A 15,974-nucleotide genomic window follows, 5' to 3' on the forward strand; every position below is an offset into this window, starting at 1 on the left:
TTCCCTCCTCAATCTCTCCCTATTCTCATCTTGGTATTTTCCTCTTCCCTCTTCACTCTCTCCCTATTCTCATCTTGCCCTTTTCCTTTTCCCTCCTCAATCTCTCCCTATTCTCATCTTGGTATTTTCCTCTTCCCTCCTCACTCTCTCCCTATTCTCATCTTGCCCTTTTCCTTGTCCCTCCTCACTCTCTCCCTATTCTCATCTTGCCCTTTTCCTTTTCCCTCCTCACTCTCTCCCTATTCTCATCTTGCTCTTTTCCTTTTCCCTCCTCACTCTCTCCCTATTCTCATCTTGCTCTTTTCCTTTTCCCCCCTCACTCTCTCCCTATTCTCATCTTGCCCTTTTTCCTTCCCCCCCCCCCCCCTCACTCTCTCCCTATTCCCATCTTGCTCTTTTCCTCTTCCCTCCTCACTCTCTCCCTATTCTCATCTTGCCCTTTTCCTTTTCCCCCCTCACTCTCTCCCTATTCTCATCTTGGCCTCTTTTCCTCTTCCCTCCTCACTCTCTCCCTATTCTCATCTTGCCCTTTTCCTTTTCCCCCCTCACTCTCTCCCTATTCTCATCTTGGCCTCTTTTCCTCTTCCCTCCTCACTCTCTCCCTATTCTCATCTTGCCCTTTTCCTTTTCCCTCCTCACTCTCTCCCTATTCTCATCTTGCCCTTTTCCTCTTCCCTCCTCACTCTCTCCCTATTCTCATCTTGCCCTTTTCCTTTTCCCCCCTCACTCTCTCCCTATTCTCATCTTGCCCTTTTCCTTTTCCCTCCTCACTCTCTCCCTATTCTCATCTTGGTATTTTCCTCTTCCCTCCTCACTCTCTCCCTATTCTCAGCTTGCTCTTTTCCTCTTCCCTCCTCACTCTCTCCCTATTCTCATCTTGCTCTTTTCCTCTTCCCTCCTCACTCTCTCCCTATTCTCAGCTTGCTCTTTTCCTCTTCCCTCCTCACTCTCTCCCTATTCTCATCTTGCTCTTTTCCTCTTCCCTCCTCACTCTCTCCCTATTCTCAGCTTGCTCTTTTCCTCTTCCCTCCTCACTCTCTCCCTATTCTCATCTTGGTATTTTCCTCTTCCCTCCTCACTCTCTCCCTATTCTCATCTTGCCCTTTTCCTCTTCCCTCCTCACTCTCTCCCTATTCTCATCTTGCCCTTTTCCTCTTCCCTCTTCACTCTCTCCCTATTCTCATCTTGCCCTTTTCCTCTTCCCTCCTCACTCTCTCCCTATTCTCATCTTGCCCTTTTCCTCTTCCCTCCTCACTCTCTCCCTATTCTCATCTTGGTATTTTCCTCTTCCCTCTTCACTCTCTCCCTATTCTCATCTTGCTCTTTTCCTCTTCCCTCTTCACTCTCTCCCTATTCTCATCTTGCCCTTTTCCTCTTCCCTCCTCACTCTCTCCCTATTCTCATCTTGCCCTTTTCCTTTTCCCCCCTCACTCTCTCCCTATTCTCATCTTGCCCTTTTCCTTTTCCCTCCTCAATCTCTCCCTATTCTCATCTTGGTATTTTCCTCTTCCCTCTTCACTCTCTCCCTATTCTCATCTTGCTCTTTTCCTCTTCCCTCTTCACTCTCTCCCTGTTCTCATCTTGCTATTTTCCTTGTCCCCCCTCACTCTCTCCCTATTCTCATCTTGCCCTTTTCCTCTTCCCTCCTCACTCTCTCCCTATTCTCATCTTGCCCTTTTCCTTTTCCCCCCTCACTCTCTCCCTATTCTCATCTTGCCCTTTTCCTCTTCCCTCCTCACTCTCTCCCTATTCTCAGCTTCCTCTTTTCCTCTTCCCTCCTCACTCTCTCCCTATTCTCAGCTTGCTCTTTTCCTCTTCCCTCCTCACTCTCTCCCTATTCTCATCTTGGTATTTTCCTCTTCCCTCCTCACTCTCTCCCTATTCTCAGCTTGCTCTTTTCCTCTTCCCTCCTCACTCTCTCCCTATTCTCATCTTGGTATTTTCCTCTTCCCTCCTCACTCTCTCCCTATTCTCATCTTGCTCTTTTCCTCTTCCCTCCTCACTCTCTCCCTATTCTCATCTTGCTCTTTTCCTCTTCCCTCCTCACTCTCTCCCTATTCTCAGCTTGCTCTTTTCCTCTTCCCTCCTCACTCTCTCCCTATTCTCATCTTGCTATTTTCCTTTTCCCCCCTCACTCTCTCCCTATTCTCATCTTGCCCTTTTCCTTTTCCCCCCTCACTCTCTCCCTATTCTCATCTTGCCCTTTTCCTTTTCCCCCCTCACTCTCTCCCTATTCTCATCTTGCTCTTTTCCTCTTCCCTCTTCACTCTCTCCCTATTCTCATCTTGCCCTTTTCCTTGTCCCCCCTCACTCTCTCCCTATTCTCATCTTGGTATTTTCCTCTTCCCTCCTCACTCTCTCCCTATTCTCATCTTGCCCTTTTCCTCTTCCCTCCTCACTCTCTCCCTATTCTCATCTTGGTATTTTCCTCTTCCCTCCTCACTCTCTCCCTATTCTCATCTTGCCCTTTTCCTCTTCCCTCCTCACTCTCTCCCTATTCTCATCTTGCTCTTTTCCTCTTCCCTCTTCACTCTCTCCCTATTCTCATCTTGCCCTTTTCCTTGTCCCCCCTCACTCTCTCCCTATTCTCATCTTGCCCTTTTCCTCTTCCCCCCTCACTCTCTCCCTATTCTCATCTTGCCCTTTTCCTTGTCCCCCCTCACTCTCTCCCTATTCTCATCTTGCCCTTTTCCTCTTCCCTCCTCACTCTCTCCCTATTCTCATCTTGCCCTTTTCCTCTTCCCTCCTCACTCTCTCCCTATTCTCAGCTTGCTCTTTTCCTCTTCCCTCCTCACTCTCTCCCTATTCTCATCTTGGTATTTTCCTCTTCCCTCCTCACTCTCTCCCTATTCTCATCCTGCCCTTTTCCTTTCCCTCCTCACTCTCTCCCTATTCTCATCTTGGTATTTTCCTCTTCCCTCCTCACTCTCTCCCTATTCTCATCCTGCCCTTTTCCTCTTCCCTCCTCACTCTCTCCCTATTCTCATCTTGCCCTTTTCCTCTTCCCTCCTCACTCTCTCCCTATTCTCATCTTGCCCTTTTTCCTTTTCCCCCCTCACTCTCTCCCTATTCTCATCTTGCCCTTTTCCTTTTCCCCCCTCACTCTCTCCCTATTCTCATCTTGCTCTTTTCCTTTTCCCCCCTCACTCTCTCCCTATTCTCATCTTGCCCTTTTCCTTTTCCCCCCTCACTCTCTCCCTATTCTCATCTTGCTCTTTTCCTCTTCCCTCTTCACTCTCTCCCTATTCTCATCTTGCCCTTTTCCTTGTCCCCCCTCACTCTCTCCCTATTCTCATCTTGGCCTTTTCCTCTTCCCTCCTCACTCTCTCCCTATTCTCATCTTGCCCTTTTCCTTGTCCCCCCTCACTCTCTCCCTATTCTCATCTTGCCCTTTTCCTCTTCCCTCCTCACTCTCTCCCTATTCTCATCTTGCCCTTTTCCTTTTCCCTCCTCAATCTCTCCCTATTCTCATCTTGGTATTTTCCTCTTCCCTCTTCACTCTCTCCCTATTCTCATCTTGCCCTTTTCCTTTTCCCTCCTCAATCTCTCCCTATTCTCATCTTGGTATTTTCCTCTTCCCTCCTCACTCTCTCCCTATTCTCATCTTGCCCTTTTCCTTGTCCCTCCTCACTCTCTCCCTATTCTCATCTTGCCCTTTTCCTTTTCCCTCCTCACTCTCTCCCTATTCTCATCTTGCCCTTTTCCTCTTCCCTCCTCACTCTCTCCCTATTCTCATCTTGCCCTTTTTCCTTCCCCCCCCCCCCCCCCTCACTCTCTCCCTATTCCCATCTTGCTCTTTTCCTCTTCCATCCTCACTCTCTCCCTATTCTCATCTTGCCCTTTTCCTTTTTCCCCCTCACGCTCTCCCTATTCTCATCTTGCTCTTTTCCTTTTCCCTCCTCACTCTCTCCCTATTCTCATCTTGCTCTTTTCCTTTTCCCTCCTCACTCTCTCCCTATTCTCATCTTGCTCTTTTCCTTTTCCCCCCTCACTCTCTCCCTATTCTCATCTTGCCCTTTTTCCTTCCCCCCCCCCCCCTCACTCTCTCCCTATTCCCATCTTGCTCTTTTCCTCTTCCCTCCTCACTCTCTCCCTATTCTCATCTTGCCCTTTTCCTTTTTCCCCCTCACGCTCTCCCTATTCTCATCTTGCTCTTTTCCTTTTCCCTCCTCACTCTCTCCCTATTCTCATCTTGCTCTTTTCCTTTTCCCTCCTCACTCTCTCCCTATTCTCATCTTGCTCTTTTCCTTTTCCCCCCTCACTCTCTCCCTATTCTCATCTTGCCCTTTTCCTTTTCCCCCCTCACACTCTCCCTATTCTCATCTTGCTCTTTTCCTTTTCCCTCCTCACTCTCTCCCTATTCTCATCTTGCTCTTTTCCTTTTCCCCCCTCACTCTCTCCCTATTCTCATCTTGCTCTTTTCCTTTTCCCCCCTCACTCTCTCCCTATTCTCATCTTGCCCTTTTCCTTGTCCCCCCTCACTCTCTCCCTATTCTCATCTTGCCCTTTTCCTCTTCCCTCCTCACTCTCTCCCTATTCTCATCTTGCCCTTTTCCTTGTCCCCCCTCACTCTCTCCCTATTCTCATCTTGCCCTTTTCCTCTTCCCTCCTCACTCTCTCCCTATTCTCATCTTGCCCTTTTTCCTTCCCCCCCCCCCCCCCCCCCCTCACTCTCTCCCTATTCCCATCTTGCTCTTTTCCTCTTCCCTCCTCACTCTCTCCCTATTCTCATCTTGCCCTTTTCCTTTTTCCCCCTCACGCTCTCCCTATTCTCATCTTGCTCTTTTCCTTTTCCCTCCTCACTCTCTCCCTCTTCTCATCTTGCTCTTTTCCTTTTCCCTCCTCACTCTCTCCCTATTCTCATCTTGCTCTTTTCCTTTTCCCCCCTCACTCTCTCCCTATTCTCATCTTGCCCTTTTCCTTTTCCCCCCTCACACTCTCCCTATTCTCATCTTGCTCTTTTCCTTTTCCCTCCTCACTCTCTCCCTATTCTCATCTTGCTCTTTTCCTTTTCCCCCCTCACTCTCTCCCTATTCTCATCTTGCTCTTTTCCTTTTCCCCCCTCACTCTCTCCCTATTCTCATCTTGCTCTTTTCCTTTTCCCTCCTCACTCTCTCCCTATTCTCATCTTGCCCTTTTCCTTTTCCCCCCTCACGCTCTCCCTATTCTCATCTTGCTCTTTTCCTTTTCCCTCCTCACTCTCTCCCTATTCTCATCTTGCTCTTTTCCTTTTCCCTCCTCACTCTCTCCCTATTCTCATCTTGCCCTTTCCTTTTCCCTCCTCACTCTCTCCCTATTCTCATCTTGCCCTTTTCCTTTTCCCCCCTCACTCTCTCCCTATTCTCATCTTGCCCTTTTCCTTTTCCCTCCTCACTCTCTCCCTATTCTCATCTTGCTCTTTTCCTTTTCCCTCCTCACTCTCTCCCTATTCTCATCTTGCTTGCTCTTTTCCTTTTCCCCCCTCACTCTCTCCTTATTCTCATCTTGCCCTTTTTCCTTTTCCCCCCTCACTCTCTCCCTATTCTCATCTTGCCCTTTTCCTTTTCCCCCCTCACTCTCTCCCTATTCTCATCTTGCCCTTTTTCCTTTCCCCCCCCCCCCCTCCTCACTCTCTCCCTATTCTCATCTTGCCCTTTTCCTTTTCCCCCCTCACTCTCTCCCTATTCTCATCTTGCCCTTTTCCTTTTCCCCCCTCACGCTCTCCCTATTCTCATCTTGCCCTTTTCCTTTTCCCCCCTCACTCTCTCCCTATTCTCATCTTGCCCTTTTCCTTTTCCCCCCTCACGCTCTCCCTATTCTCATCTTGCTCTTTTCCTCTTCCCCCCTCACTCTCTCCCTATTCTCATCTTGCTCTTTTCCTCTTCCCTCTTCACTCTCTCCCTATTCTCATCTTGCGCTTTTCCTTTTCCCCCCTCACTCTCTCCCTATTCTCATCTTGCCCTTTTCCTTTTTCCCCCTCACTCTCTCCCTATTCTCATCTTGCCCTTTTCCTTTTCCCTCCTCACTCTCTCCCTATTCTCATCTTGGTATTTTCCTCTTCCCTCCTCACTCTCTCCCCATTCTCATCTTGCTCTTTTCCTTTTCCCTCCTCACTCTCTCCCTATTCTCATCTTGCTCTTTTCCTCTTCCCTCCTCACTCTCTCCCCATTCTCATCTTGCTCTTTTCCTTTTCCCTCCTCACTCTCTCCCTATTCTCATCTTGGTATTTTCCTTTTCCCTCCTCACTCTCTCCCTATTCTCATCTTGCCCTTTTCCTCTTCCCTCCTCACTCTCTCCCTATTCTCATCTTGGTATTTTCCTTTTCCCTCCTCACTCTCTCCCTATTCTCATCTTGCCCTTTTCCTCTTCCCTCCTCACTCTCTCCCTATTCTCATCTTGCCCTTTTCCTTTCCCCCCCTCACTCTCTCCCTATTCTCATCTTGGCCTCTTTTCCTCTTCCCTCCTCACTCTCTCCCTATTCTCATCTTGCCCTTTTCCTTTTCCCTCCTCACTCTCTCCCTATTCTCATCTTGCCCTTTTCCTCTTCCCTCCTCACTCTCTCCCTATTCTCATCTTGCCCTTTTCCTTTTCCCCCCTCACTCTCTCCCTATTCTCATCTTGCCCTTTTCCTTTTCCCTCCTCACTCTCTCCCTATTCTCATCTTGGTATTTTCCTCTTCCCTCCTCACTCTCTCCCTATTCTCAGCTTGCTCTTTTCCTCTTCCCTCCTCACTCTCTCCCTATTCTCATCTTGCCCTTTTCCTTTTCCCTCCTCACTCTCTCCCTATTCTCATCTTGGTATTTTCCTCTTCCCTCCTCACTCTCTCCCTATTCTCAGCTTGCTCTTTTCCTCTTCCCTCCTCACTCTCTCCCTATTCTCATCTTGCTCTTTTCCTCTTCCCTCCTCACTCTCTCCCTATTCTCAGCTTGCTCTTTTCCTCTTCCCTCCTCACTCTCTCCCTATTCTCATCTTGCTCTTTTCCTCTTCCCTCCTCACTCTCTCCCTATTCTCAGCTTGCTCTTTTCCTCTTCCCTCCTCACTCTCTCCCTATTCTCATCTTGGTATTTTCCTCTTCCCTCCTCACTCTCTCCCTATTCTCATCTTGCCCTTTTCCTCTTCCCTCCTCACTCTCTCCCTATTCTCATCTTGCCCTTTTCCTCTTCCCTCTTCACTCTCTCCCTATTCTCATCTTGCCCTTTTCCTCTTCCCTCCTCACCCTCTCCCTATTCTCATCTTGGTATTTTCCTCTTCCCTCTTCACTCTCTCCCTATTCTCATCTTGCCCTTTTCCTCTTCCCTCCTCACTCTCTCCCTATTCTCATCTTGCCCTTTTCCTTTTCCCCCCTCACTCTCTCCCTATTCTCATCTTGCCCTTTTCCTTTTCCCTCCTCAATCTCTCCCTATTCTCATCTTGGTATTTTCCTCTTCCCTCTTCACTCTCTCCCTATTCTCATCTTGCTCTTTTCCTCTTCCCTCTTCACTCTCTCCCTATTCTCATCTTGCCCTTTTCCTCTTCCCTCCTCACTCTCTCCCTATTCTCATCTTGCCCTTTTCCTTTTCCCCCCTCACTCTCTCCCTATTCTCATCTTGCCCTTTTCCTCTTCCCTCCTCACTCTCTCCCTATTCTCAGCTTCCTCTTTTCCTCTTCCCTCCTCACTCTCTCCCTATTCTCATCTTGCTCTTTTCCTCTTCCCTCCTCACTCTCTCCCTATTCTCATCTTGCTCTTTTCCTCTTCCCTCCTCACTCTCTCCCTATTCTCAGCTTGCTCTTTTCCCCTTCCCTCCTCACTCTCTCCCTATTCTCATCTTGGTATTTTCCTCTTCCCTCCTCACTCTCTCCCTATTCTCAGCTTGCTCTTTTCCTCTTCCCTCCTCACTCTCTCCCTATTCTCATCTTGGTATTTTCCTCTTCCCTCCTCACTCTCTCCCTATTCTCATCTTGCTCTTTTCCTCTTCCCTCCTCACTCTCTCCCTATTCTCATCTTGCTCTTTTCCTCTTCCCTCCTCACTCTCTCCCTATTCTCAGCTTGCTCTTTTCCTCTTCCCTCCTCACTCTCTCCCTATTCTCATCTTGCTATTTTCCTTTTCCCCCCTCACTCTCTCCCTATTCTCATCTTGCCCTTTTCCTTTTCCCCCCTCACTCTCTCCCTATTCTCATCTTGCTCTTTTCCTCTTCCCTCTTCACTCTCTCCCTATTCTCATCTTGCCCTTTTCCTTGTCCCCCCTCACTCTCTCCCTATTCTCATCTTGGTATTTTCCTCTTCCCTCCTCACTCTCTCCCTATTCTCATCTTGCCCTTTTCCTCTTCCCTCCTCACTCTCTCCCTATTCTCATCTTGGTATTTTCCTCTTCCCTCCTCACTCTCTCCCTATTCTCATCTTGCCCTTTTCCTCTTCCCTCCTCACTCTCTCCCTATTCTCATCTTGCTCTTTTCCTCTTCCCTCTTCACTCTCTCCCTATTCTCATCTTGCCCTTTTCCTTGTCCCCCCTCACTCTCTCCCTATTCTCATCTTGCCCTTTTCCTTGTCCCCCCTCACTCTCTCCCTATTCTCATCTTGCCCTTTTCCTCTTCCCTCCTCACTCTCTCCCTATTCTCATCTTGCCCTTTTCCTCTTCCCTCCTCACTCTCTCCCTATTCTCAGCTTGCTCTTTTCCTCTTCCCTCCTCACTCTCTCCCTATTCTCATCCTGCCCTTTTCCTCTTCCCTCCTCACTCTCTCCCTATTCTCAGCTTGCTCTTTTCCTTTTCCCCCCTCACTCTCTCCCTATTCTCATCTTGCCCTTTTCCTTTTCCCCCCTCACTCTCTCCCTATTCTCATCTTGCCCTTTTTCCTTTTCCCCCCTCACTCTCTCCCTATTCTCATCTTGCCCTTTTCCTTTTCCCCCCTCACTCTCTCCCTATTCTCATCTTGCTCTTTTCCTTTTCCCCCCTCACTCTCTCCCTATTCTCATCTTGCCCTTTTCCTTTTCCCCCCTCACTCTCTCCCTATTCTCATCTTGCTCTTTTCCTCTTCCCTCTTCACTCTCTCCCTATTCTCATCTTGCCCTTTTCCTTGTCCCCCCTCACTCTCTCCCTATTCTCATCTTGCCCTTTTCCTCTTCCCTCCTCACTCTCTCCCTATTCTCATCTTGCCCTTTTCCTTGTCCCCCCTCACTCTCTCCCTATTCTCATCTTGCCCTTTTCCTCTTCCCTCCTCACTCTCTCCCTATTCTCATCTTGCCCTTTTCCTCTTCCCCCCTCACTCTCTCCCTATTCTCATCTTGCCCTTTTCCTTGTCCCCCCTCACTCTCTCCCTATTCTCATCTTGCCCTTTTCCTCTTCCCTCCTCACTCTCTCCCTATTCTCATCTTGCCCTTTTCCTTGTCCCCCCTCACTCTCTCCCTATTCTCATCTTGCCCTTTTCCTCTTCCCCCCTCACTCTCTCCCTATTCTCATCTTGCCCTTTTCCTTGTCCCCCCTCACTCTCTCCCTATTCTCATCTTGCCCTTTTCCTCTTCCCTCCTCACTCTCTCCCTATTCTCATCTTGCCCTTTTCCTTGTCCCCCCTCACTCTCTCCCTATTCTCATCTTGCCCTTTTCCTCTTCCCTCCTCACTCTCTCCCTATTCTCATCTTGCCCTTTTCCTCTTCCCCCCTCACTCTCTCCCTATTCTCATCTTGCCCTTTTCCTCTTCCCTCCTCACTCTCTCCCTATTCTCATCTTGCCCTTTTCCTTGTCCCCCCTCACTCTCTCCCTATTCTCATCTTGCCCTTTTCCTCTTCCCCCCTCACTCTCTCCCTATTCTCATCTTGCCCTTTTCCTTGTCCCCCCTCACTCTCTCCCTATTCTCATCTTGCCCTTTTCCTCTTCCCTCCTCACTCTCTCCCTATTCTCATCTTGCCCTTTTCCTTTTCCCTCCTCAATCTCTCCCTATTCTCATCTTGCCCTTTTCCTTTTCCCCCCTCACTCTCTCCCTATTCTCATCTTGCCCTTTTCCTTTTCCCTCCTCAATCTCTCCCTATTCTCATCTTGGTATTTTCCTCTTCCCTCCTCACTCTCTCCCTATTCTCATCTTGCCCTTTTCCTTGTCCCTCCTCACTCTCTCCCTATTCTCATCTTGCCCTTTTCCTTTTCCCTCCTCACTCTCTCCCTATTCTCATCTTGCCCTTTTCCTCTTCCCTCCTCACTCTCTCCCTATTCTCATCTTGCCCTTTTCCTTTTCCCTCCTCAATCTCTCCCTATTCTCATCTTGGTATTTTCCTCTTCCCTCTTCACTCTCTCCCTATTCTCATCTTGCCCTTTTCCTCTTCCGTCCTCACTCTCTCCCCATTCTCATCTTGCTCTTTTCCTTTTCCCTCCTCACTCTCTCCCTATTCTCATCTTGCCCTTTTCCTTGTCCCCCCTCACTCTCTCCCTATTCTCATCTTGCCCTTTTCCTCTTCCCTCCTCACTCTCTCCCTATTCTCATCTTGCCCTTTTCCTTTTCCCTCCTCACTCTCTCCCAATTCTCATCTTGCTCTTTTCCTCTTCCCTCCTCACTCTCTCTCTCCCTCTGTCCCTCTCTCTCCCTCTCTCTATCCCTCTCTCTGTCCCTCTCTCTCTCTCCCTCTCTCTATCCCTCTCTCTCTCCCCTCTCCTCCTCTCTCTCTCTCCCCCTCTCTCTCCCCCTCTCACTCTCCCTCTGTCTATCCCTCTCTCTCTCCCCCTCTCCCTCCCTCTCTCTCTCCCCTCTCCCTCCCTCTCTCTCCCCCTCTCTCTCCCTCTCTCTCTGTCTCCCTCTCTGTCTCTCCCTCTCTCTCTATCCCCCTCTCCCTCCCTCTCTCCTCTCTCCCTCTCCCTCTCTCTCTCCCTCTCCCTCTCCCTCTCCCCTTGTCGTCTCACTCTTCCTCTCCTATTGTCCTCACTCTCTCACTCTGCCCTTGTCCTCTCTCTGTCTCTCCCTCTCTCCTTGTCCTCTCACTCTCCCTCTGCCCTTGTCCTCTCACTCTGCCTCTCCCCTTGTCCTCTCACTCTCCCTCTCCTGTTGTCCTCACTCTCTCACTCTGCCCTTGTCCTCTCTCTGTCTCTCCCTCTCTCCTTGTCCTCTCACTCTCCCTCTCCCTTTGTCCTCTCACTCTGCCTCTCCTGTTGTCTTCACTCTCTCACTGTCCTCACTCTCCCTCTCCCCTTGTCCTCTCACTCTCCCTCTCCTGTTGTCCTCACTTTCTCCCTCTCCCCTTGTCCTCTCACTCTGCCTCTCCTGTTGTCCTCACTCTCTCGTTGTCCTCTCTCTCTCCCTCTCCTGTTGTCCTCACTCTCTCCCTCTCCCCTTGTCCTCTCACTCTGCCTCTCCTGTTGTCCTCACTCTCTCACTCTCCCGTTGTCCTCTCTCTCTCTCTCCCTCTCCTCTCCTGTCTTCACTCTCTCACTGTCCTCACTCTCCCTCTCCCCTTGTCCTCTCCCTCTCCTCTCCTGTTGTCTTCACTCTCTCACTGTCCTCGCTCTCCCCTTCTAACTCTCCTCACTCTTCTTCTCCCATGCCCTCTCCCTCTGTCTCTCCACCCTTTAAATACCAGCCTAGAGTACAATATTTTCATCCCCCTTTTCTCACTGCGTTGTTTTGTTGATTGTCCTTCACTCTCTCTGCACCTGGCAGTTCTTCCTGCACTCGGACACACTGGAGTTGATGATTGCTGTTGCTGGAGCCATCATTTTCTGTGGCTTCATATTGTACGACACGCACATGCTCATGAAGAAACTCTCACCCGAGGAACACGTCGTGGCTGCTGTGAATCTCTACTTGGACATCATAAACCTGTTTATGTACCTTTTGCGTATCATTGCGGAGATGAAAAGAAAGTGACGACCCGTTCGAATTTGGCATCACTTCGAAACAAATGTGAAATTGAACACTTAAACATTTTCTAAATCTTGGTTTTGGCCATTTGGTAAAATACTAAATACTTTATAGTTGCTTTGCTTTGATTTGTGAGTACAATTGCTTTATGCGCAAGGTTTGTCGGGCAAAAGGAAAACATATCTTCAGGAAACGGAAATACAATTTAAATAAATGTATTTGTCTGGGAAACGTATGCAGTATTGAAAAGTGATACCATGATCTTTTGATTGCATTTTATCTCAAATTCTCATCTTTGCCCTCACCTTCCTTCTCTTGATTATTCATCTCTACCTGATCTGCCACTCTTGTACAGCTGTACCTTACTGGGTTTTGCACTTTCCCATTAAAGCTTTGGTTAGTTCTGTGTTTTTTTTGTCGTAGTGTTGATTTTTCCTTCCATGCATTAAAGTGCCATGCAAGCCTTTGGGTGCATGGCACATTGGCACATTGGCACATTGCTTATTTGGTTGTAATCTGTTGGCTCGTCATCAGGACGGCTGGTTAGCCTCACCCACCAGTTCCTTGAGGTGTGTACGTTCGTGTCCACACATCTCACATGCATTCTTAATATCCTCTTTCGTGGGTCGCATCATTTTCTGTGAGCGCAGTTATGCTGCTCCTCACGGTAAGGATTACACAGCGTGGTTTGCAGTTTCTTCCCATTAGCAGGACATTAATTTGTAATGTGCCCATGACTTCTCACCTACTCTTGGCTAATGAAGGTCTGATGGGCTCAATGGGCCGAGGAAGGTCGGATGGGCGCACTGGGCCGATGAAGGTCGGATGAGCGCAATGGGACAATGAAGGTCGGAGGGGCGCACTGGGCCGATGAAGGTCGGACGGGCGCACTGGGCCGATGAAGGTCGGACGGGCGCACTGGGCCGATGAAGGTCGGACGGGCGCACTGGGCCGAGGAAGGTCGGATGGTCGAAGTGGGCTGATGAAGGTCGGATGGTCGCAGCGGATTGATGGTCGGATGGGCTCAATGGGCCGAGGAAGGTCGGATGGGCTCAATGGGCCGAGGAAGGTCGGATGGTCGAAGTGGGCTGATGAAGGTCGGATGGTCGCAGCGGATTGATGGTCGGATGGGCTCAATGGGCCGAGGAAGGTCGGATGGTCGAAGTGGGCTGATGAAGGTCGGATGGTCGCAGCGGATTGATGGTCGGATGGGCTCAATGGGCTGATGAAGGTCGGATGGGCTCAATGGGCCGAGGAAGGTCGGATGACTGATGAAGGTCGGATGGTCGCAGCGGTTTCATGAAGGTCGGAGGGGCGCACGGGGCCGATGAAGGTCGGACGGGCGCACTGGGCCGATGAAGGTCGGACGGTGGTGGTGGTTTATATGCAGCATGTGGTTGCTGGCTTCATTATTTTCTGGGGGCGTGGCTGTGCCGCTGATGCAGTGCCCCCCCATTACCAGAAAGCTGGAAAAATGACAGGATGAGTCAGCCCACCTAGTGTTATTTAACGTCCTGACAGGGGGCTTGCACCCACGACCCTAAGATAAGTGAGCTACGTTAACCGTTAAGCCATCACCAGGCCTGATTGGATGGTGAACAGAGGTGAGATTTGGGAATTAGTTCAGTGTCAATTATATGGAAGAGATACTTTTAGAAAATAAAATAATATCTCTCCGTTGGGAAGCCATTTGTTTTAAGCTGATTTTCACGATAATCGTATCGTTAATTCTGGTTTTCAATCCGATAATATCATACAGCATCGAGATACATCGACAAGTGCCGGTACCAGGACACATTAAATACCGGACAATTATTCCCATAACTTAAGAGTTTCTCAAGAGTGCTTCGGGAGGGGAAGAGGACCTGTTATTTCGTCATTATATCATGTACGTCACACAGAGGCAATAAATTTCATTTTAACTATTGTTTTCTGTCAGTGGATGGCGTTGTGGTTGTTTTGAATCAGCGAAGTCGATTTTCTTTTCACCATTTGTAACGTACAGACACGTCATCCCCGCCAGGGGTTGCGCTGGAGTTCGTTTTGTGCCATTTCCATGGCGACTCCAATGTTTTGCTTCGCCATCCGTTTTGCACGTGCGATTGAATCGGCACGTGATCAGAAAGTAACGTGTCGCCTCGTGTTGCTTTGCATTCCTTTGCATTCCGCCTCCTCCCCACAAGCCCCCTCCCTCCCCCAAACCCCCTGCCCCCCACAGATCTTCCGATATCCCTGTTCGCTGCTGTTGTACTTGTGTGCTGCCTTCTCTCTCCCCATCTTTTCTGATGTGCATCACCTTGTCTTCCATCTTGTCTCCCGCTACTTTTATTGTATGTTTTGTGTGTCGGTTTTTTTTTTGTGATTGATGGTAGCTCTTACACGAGCCTCGATTTTGTATACAAAAAAAAAAAGGGAAAAAAGCCCCACCCCTCTGATGGGGACAAAGAGACGAGACTTCCGGTCTACATAAATTTCCCACTTATGATACATCGAGGTTTCTCTTCTTCAGGACAGTCAGAGCACACCAATCTATACAATCTACCTGGACAAAGGTATCCCTACCCCCCACAAATATAACAGTATTAAACAAGAATCCCCCAGTTCAATTTCTCGCAGTAAATATTCAAAAAAGCCCCCCAGTTCAATGTCCAGTCGAAAATATTAAATAACAGCCCCCTAGTTCATTGTCCAGTCGTTAATATTCAACAAGAGCCCCCCCAGTTCAATGCCCATTAGTAAGTATTCAAAAAGAGCCCCCAGTTCAATGTTCAATAGCAAATATTCAACGAGCGCCACCCCAGTTCAATGTTCAATAGCAAATATTCAACAAGAGCCCCACTCCCAATTCAATGCCCAGTCGTAAATATTCAACAAGAGCCCCCCAGTTCAATGTCCATTAGTAAGTATTCAACAAGAGCCCCCAGTTCAATGTCCATTAGTAAGTATTCAACAAGAGCCCCCCCGTTCAATGTTCATTAGTAAGTATTCAACAAGAGCCCCCAGTTCAATGTCCATTAGTAAGTATTCAACGAGCCCCCAGTTCAATGTTCATTAGTAAGTATTCATCAAGAGCCCCCAGTTCAATGTCCATTAGTAAGTATTCATCTGGAGCCCCCAGTTCAATGTTCAATAGCAAATATTCAACAAGAGCCCCCAGTTCAATGTTCATTAGTAAGTATTCAACAAAAGCCCCCAGTTCAATGTCCATTAGTAAGTATTCAACAAGAGCCCCCAGTTCAATGTCCATTAGTAAGTATTCAACAAGAGCCCCCAGTTCAATGTTCATTAGTAAGTATTCAACAAGAGCCCCCAGTTCAATGTCCATTAGTAAGTATTCAACAAGAGCCCCCAGTTCAATGTCGATTAGTAAGTATTCAACAAGAGCCCCCAGTTCAATGTTCATTAGTAAGTATTCAACAAGAGCCCCCAGTTCAATGTCCATTAGTAAGTATTCAACAAGAGCCCCCAGTTCAATGTTCATTAGTAAGTATTCATCAAGAGCCCCCAGTTCAATGTCCATTAGTAAGTATTCAACAAGAGCCCCCAGTTCAATGTTCATTAGTAAGTATTCAACAAGAGCCCCCAGTTCAATGTCGATTAGTAAGTATTCAACAAGAGCCCCCAGTTCAATGTTCATAAGTAAGTATTCAACAAGAGCCCCCAGTTCAATGTCGATTAGTAAGTATTCATCAAGAGCCCCCAGTTCAATGTCCATTAGTAAGTATTCAACAAGAGCCCCCAGTTCAATGTTCATTAGTAAGTATTCAACAAGAGCCCCCAGTTCAATGTCCATTAGTAAGTATTCATCAAGAGCCCCCAGTTCAATGTCCATTAGTAAGTATTCAACAAGAGCCCCCAGTTCAATGTTCATTAGTAAGTATTCAACAAGAGCCCCGAGTTCAATGTCCATTAGTAAGTATTCAACAAGAGCCCCCAGTTCAATGTCGATTAGTAAGTATTCAACAAGAGCCCCCAGTTCAATGTTCATTAGTAAGTATTCAACAAGAGCCCCCAGTTCAATGTCGATTAGTAAGTATTCAACAAGAGCCCCCAGTTCAATGTTCATTAGTAAGTATTCAACAAGAGCCCCCAGTTCAATGTTCATTAGTAAGTATTCATCAAGAGCCCCCAGTTCAATGTTCATTAGTAAGTATTCAACAAGAACCCCCCAGTTCAATGTC

General features: G+C 48.4%; 1 protein-coding gene across 1 annotated transcript in view; it reads left to right on the forward strand.

The window, feature by feature from the left end:
* The window catches only part of TMBIM4 (transmembrane BAX inhibitor motif containing 4), a 104,345-nt gene extending 92,144 nt beyond the window's left edge, over positions 1-12,201 (forward strand). The window contains exon 7 of the mRNA XM_068130710.2: positions 11,593-12,201. Within this exon, the coding sequence (XP_067986811.1) occupies positions 11,593-11,799 (207 nt within the window). The 3' untranslated portion in view covers positions 11,800-12,201. The remainder of the gene's footprint in view (positions 1-11,592) is intronic.
* Positions 12,202-15,974: the final 3,773 nt, after the last annotated feature.

This window comes from Myxine glutinosa, chromosome 11, assembly GCF_964187855.1.
Source record: "Myxine glutinosa chromosome 11, kmMyxGlut1.1, whole genome shotgun sequence".
In the NCBI taxonomy this organism is placed as follows: domain Eukaryota; kingdom Metazoa; phylum Chordata; class Myxini; order Myxiniformes; family Myxinidae; genus Myxine; species Myxine glutinosa.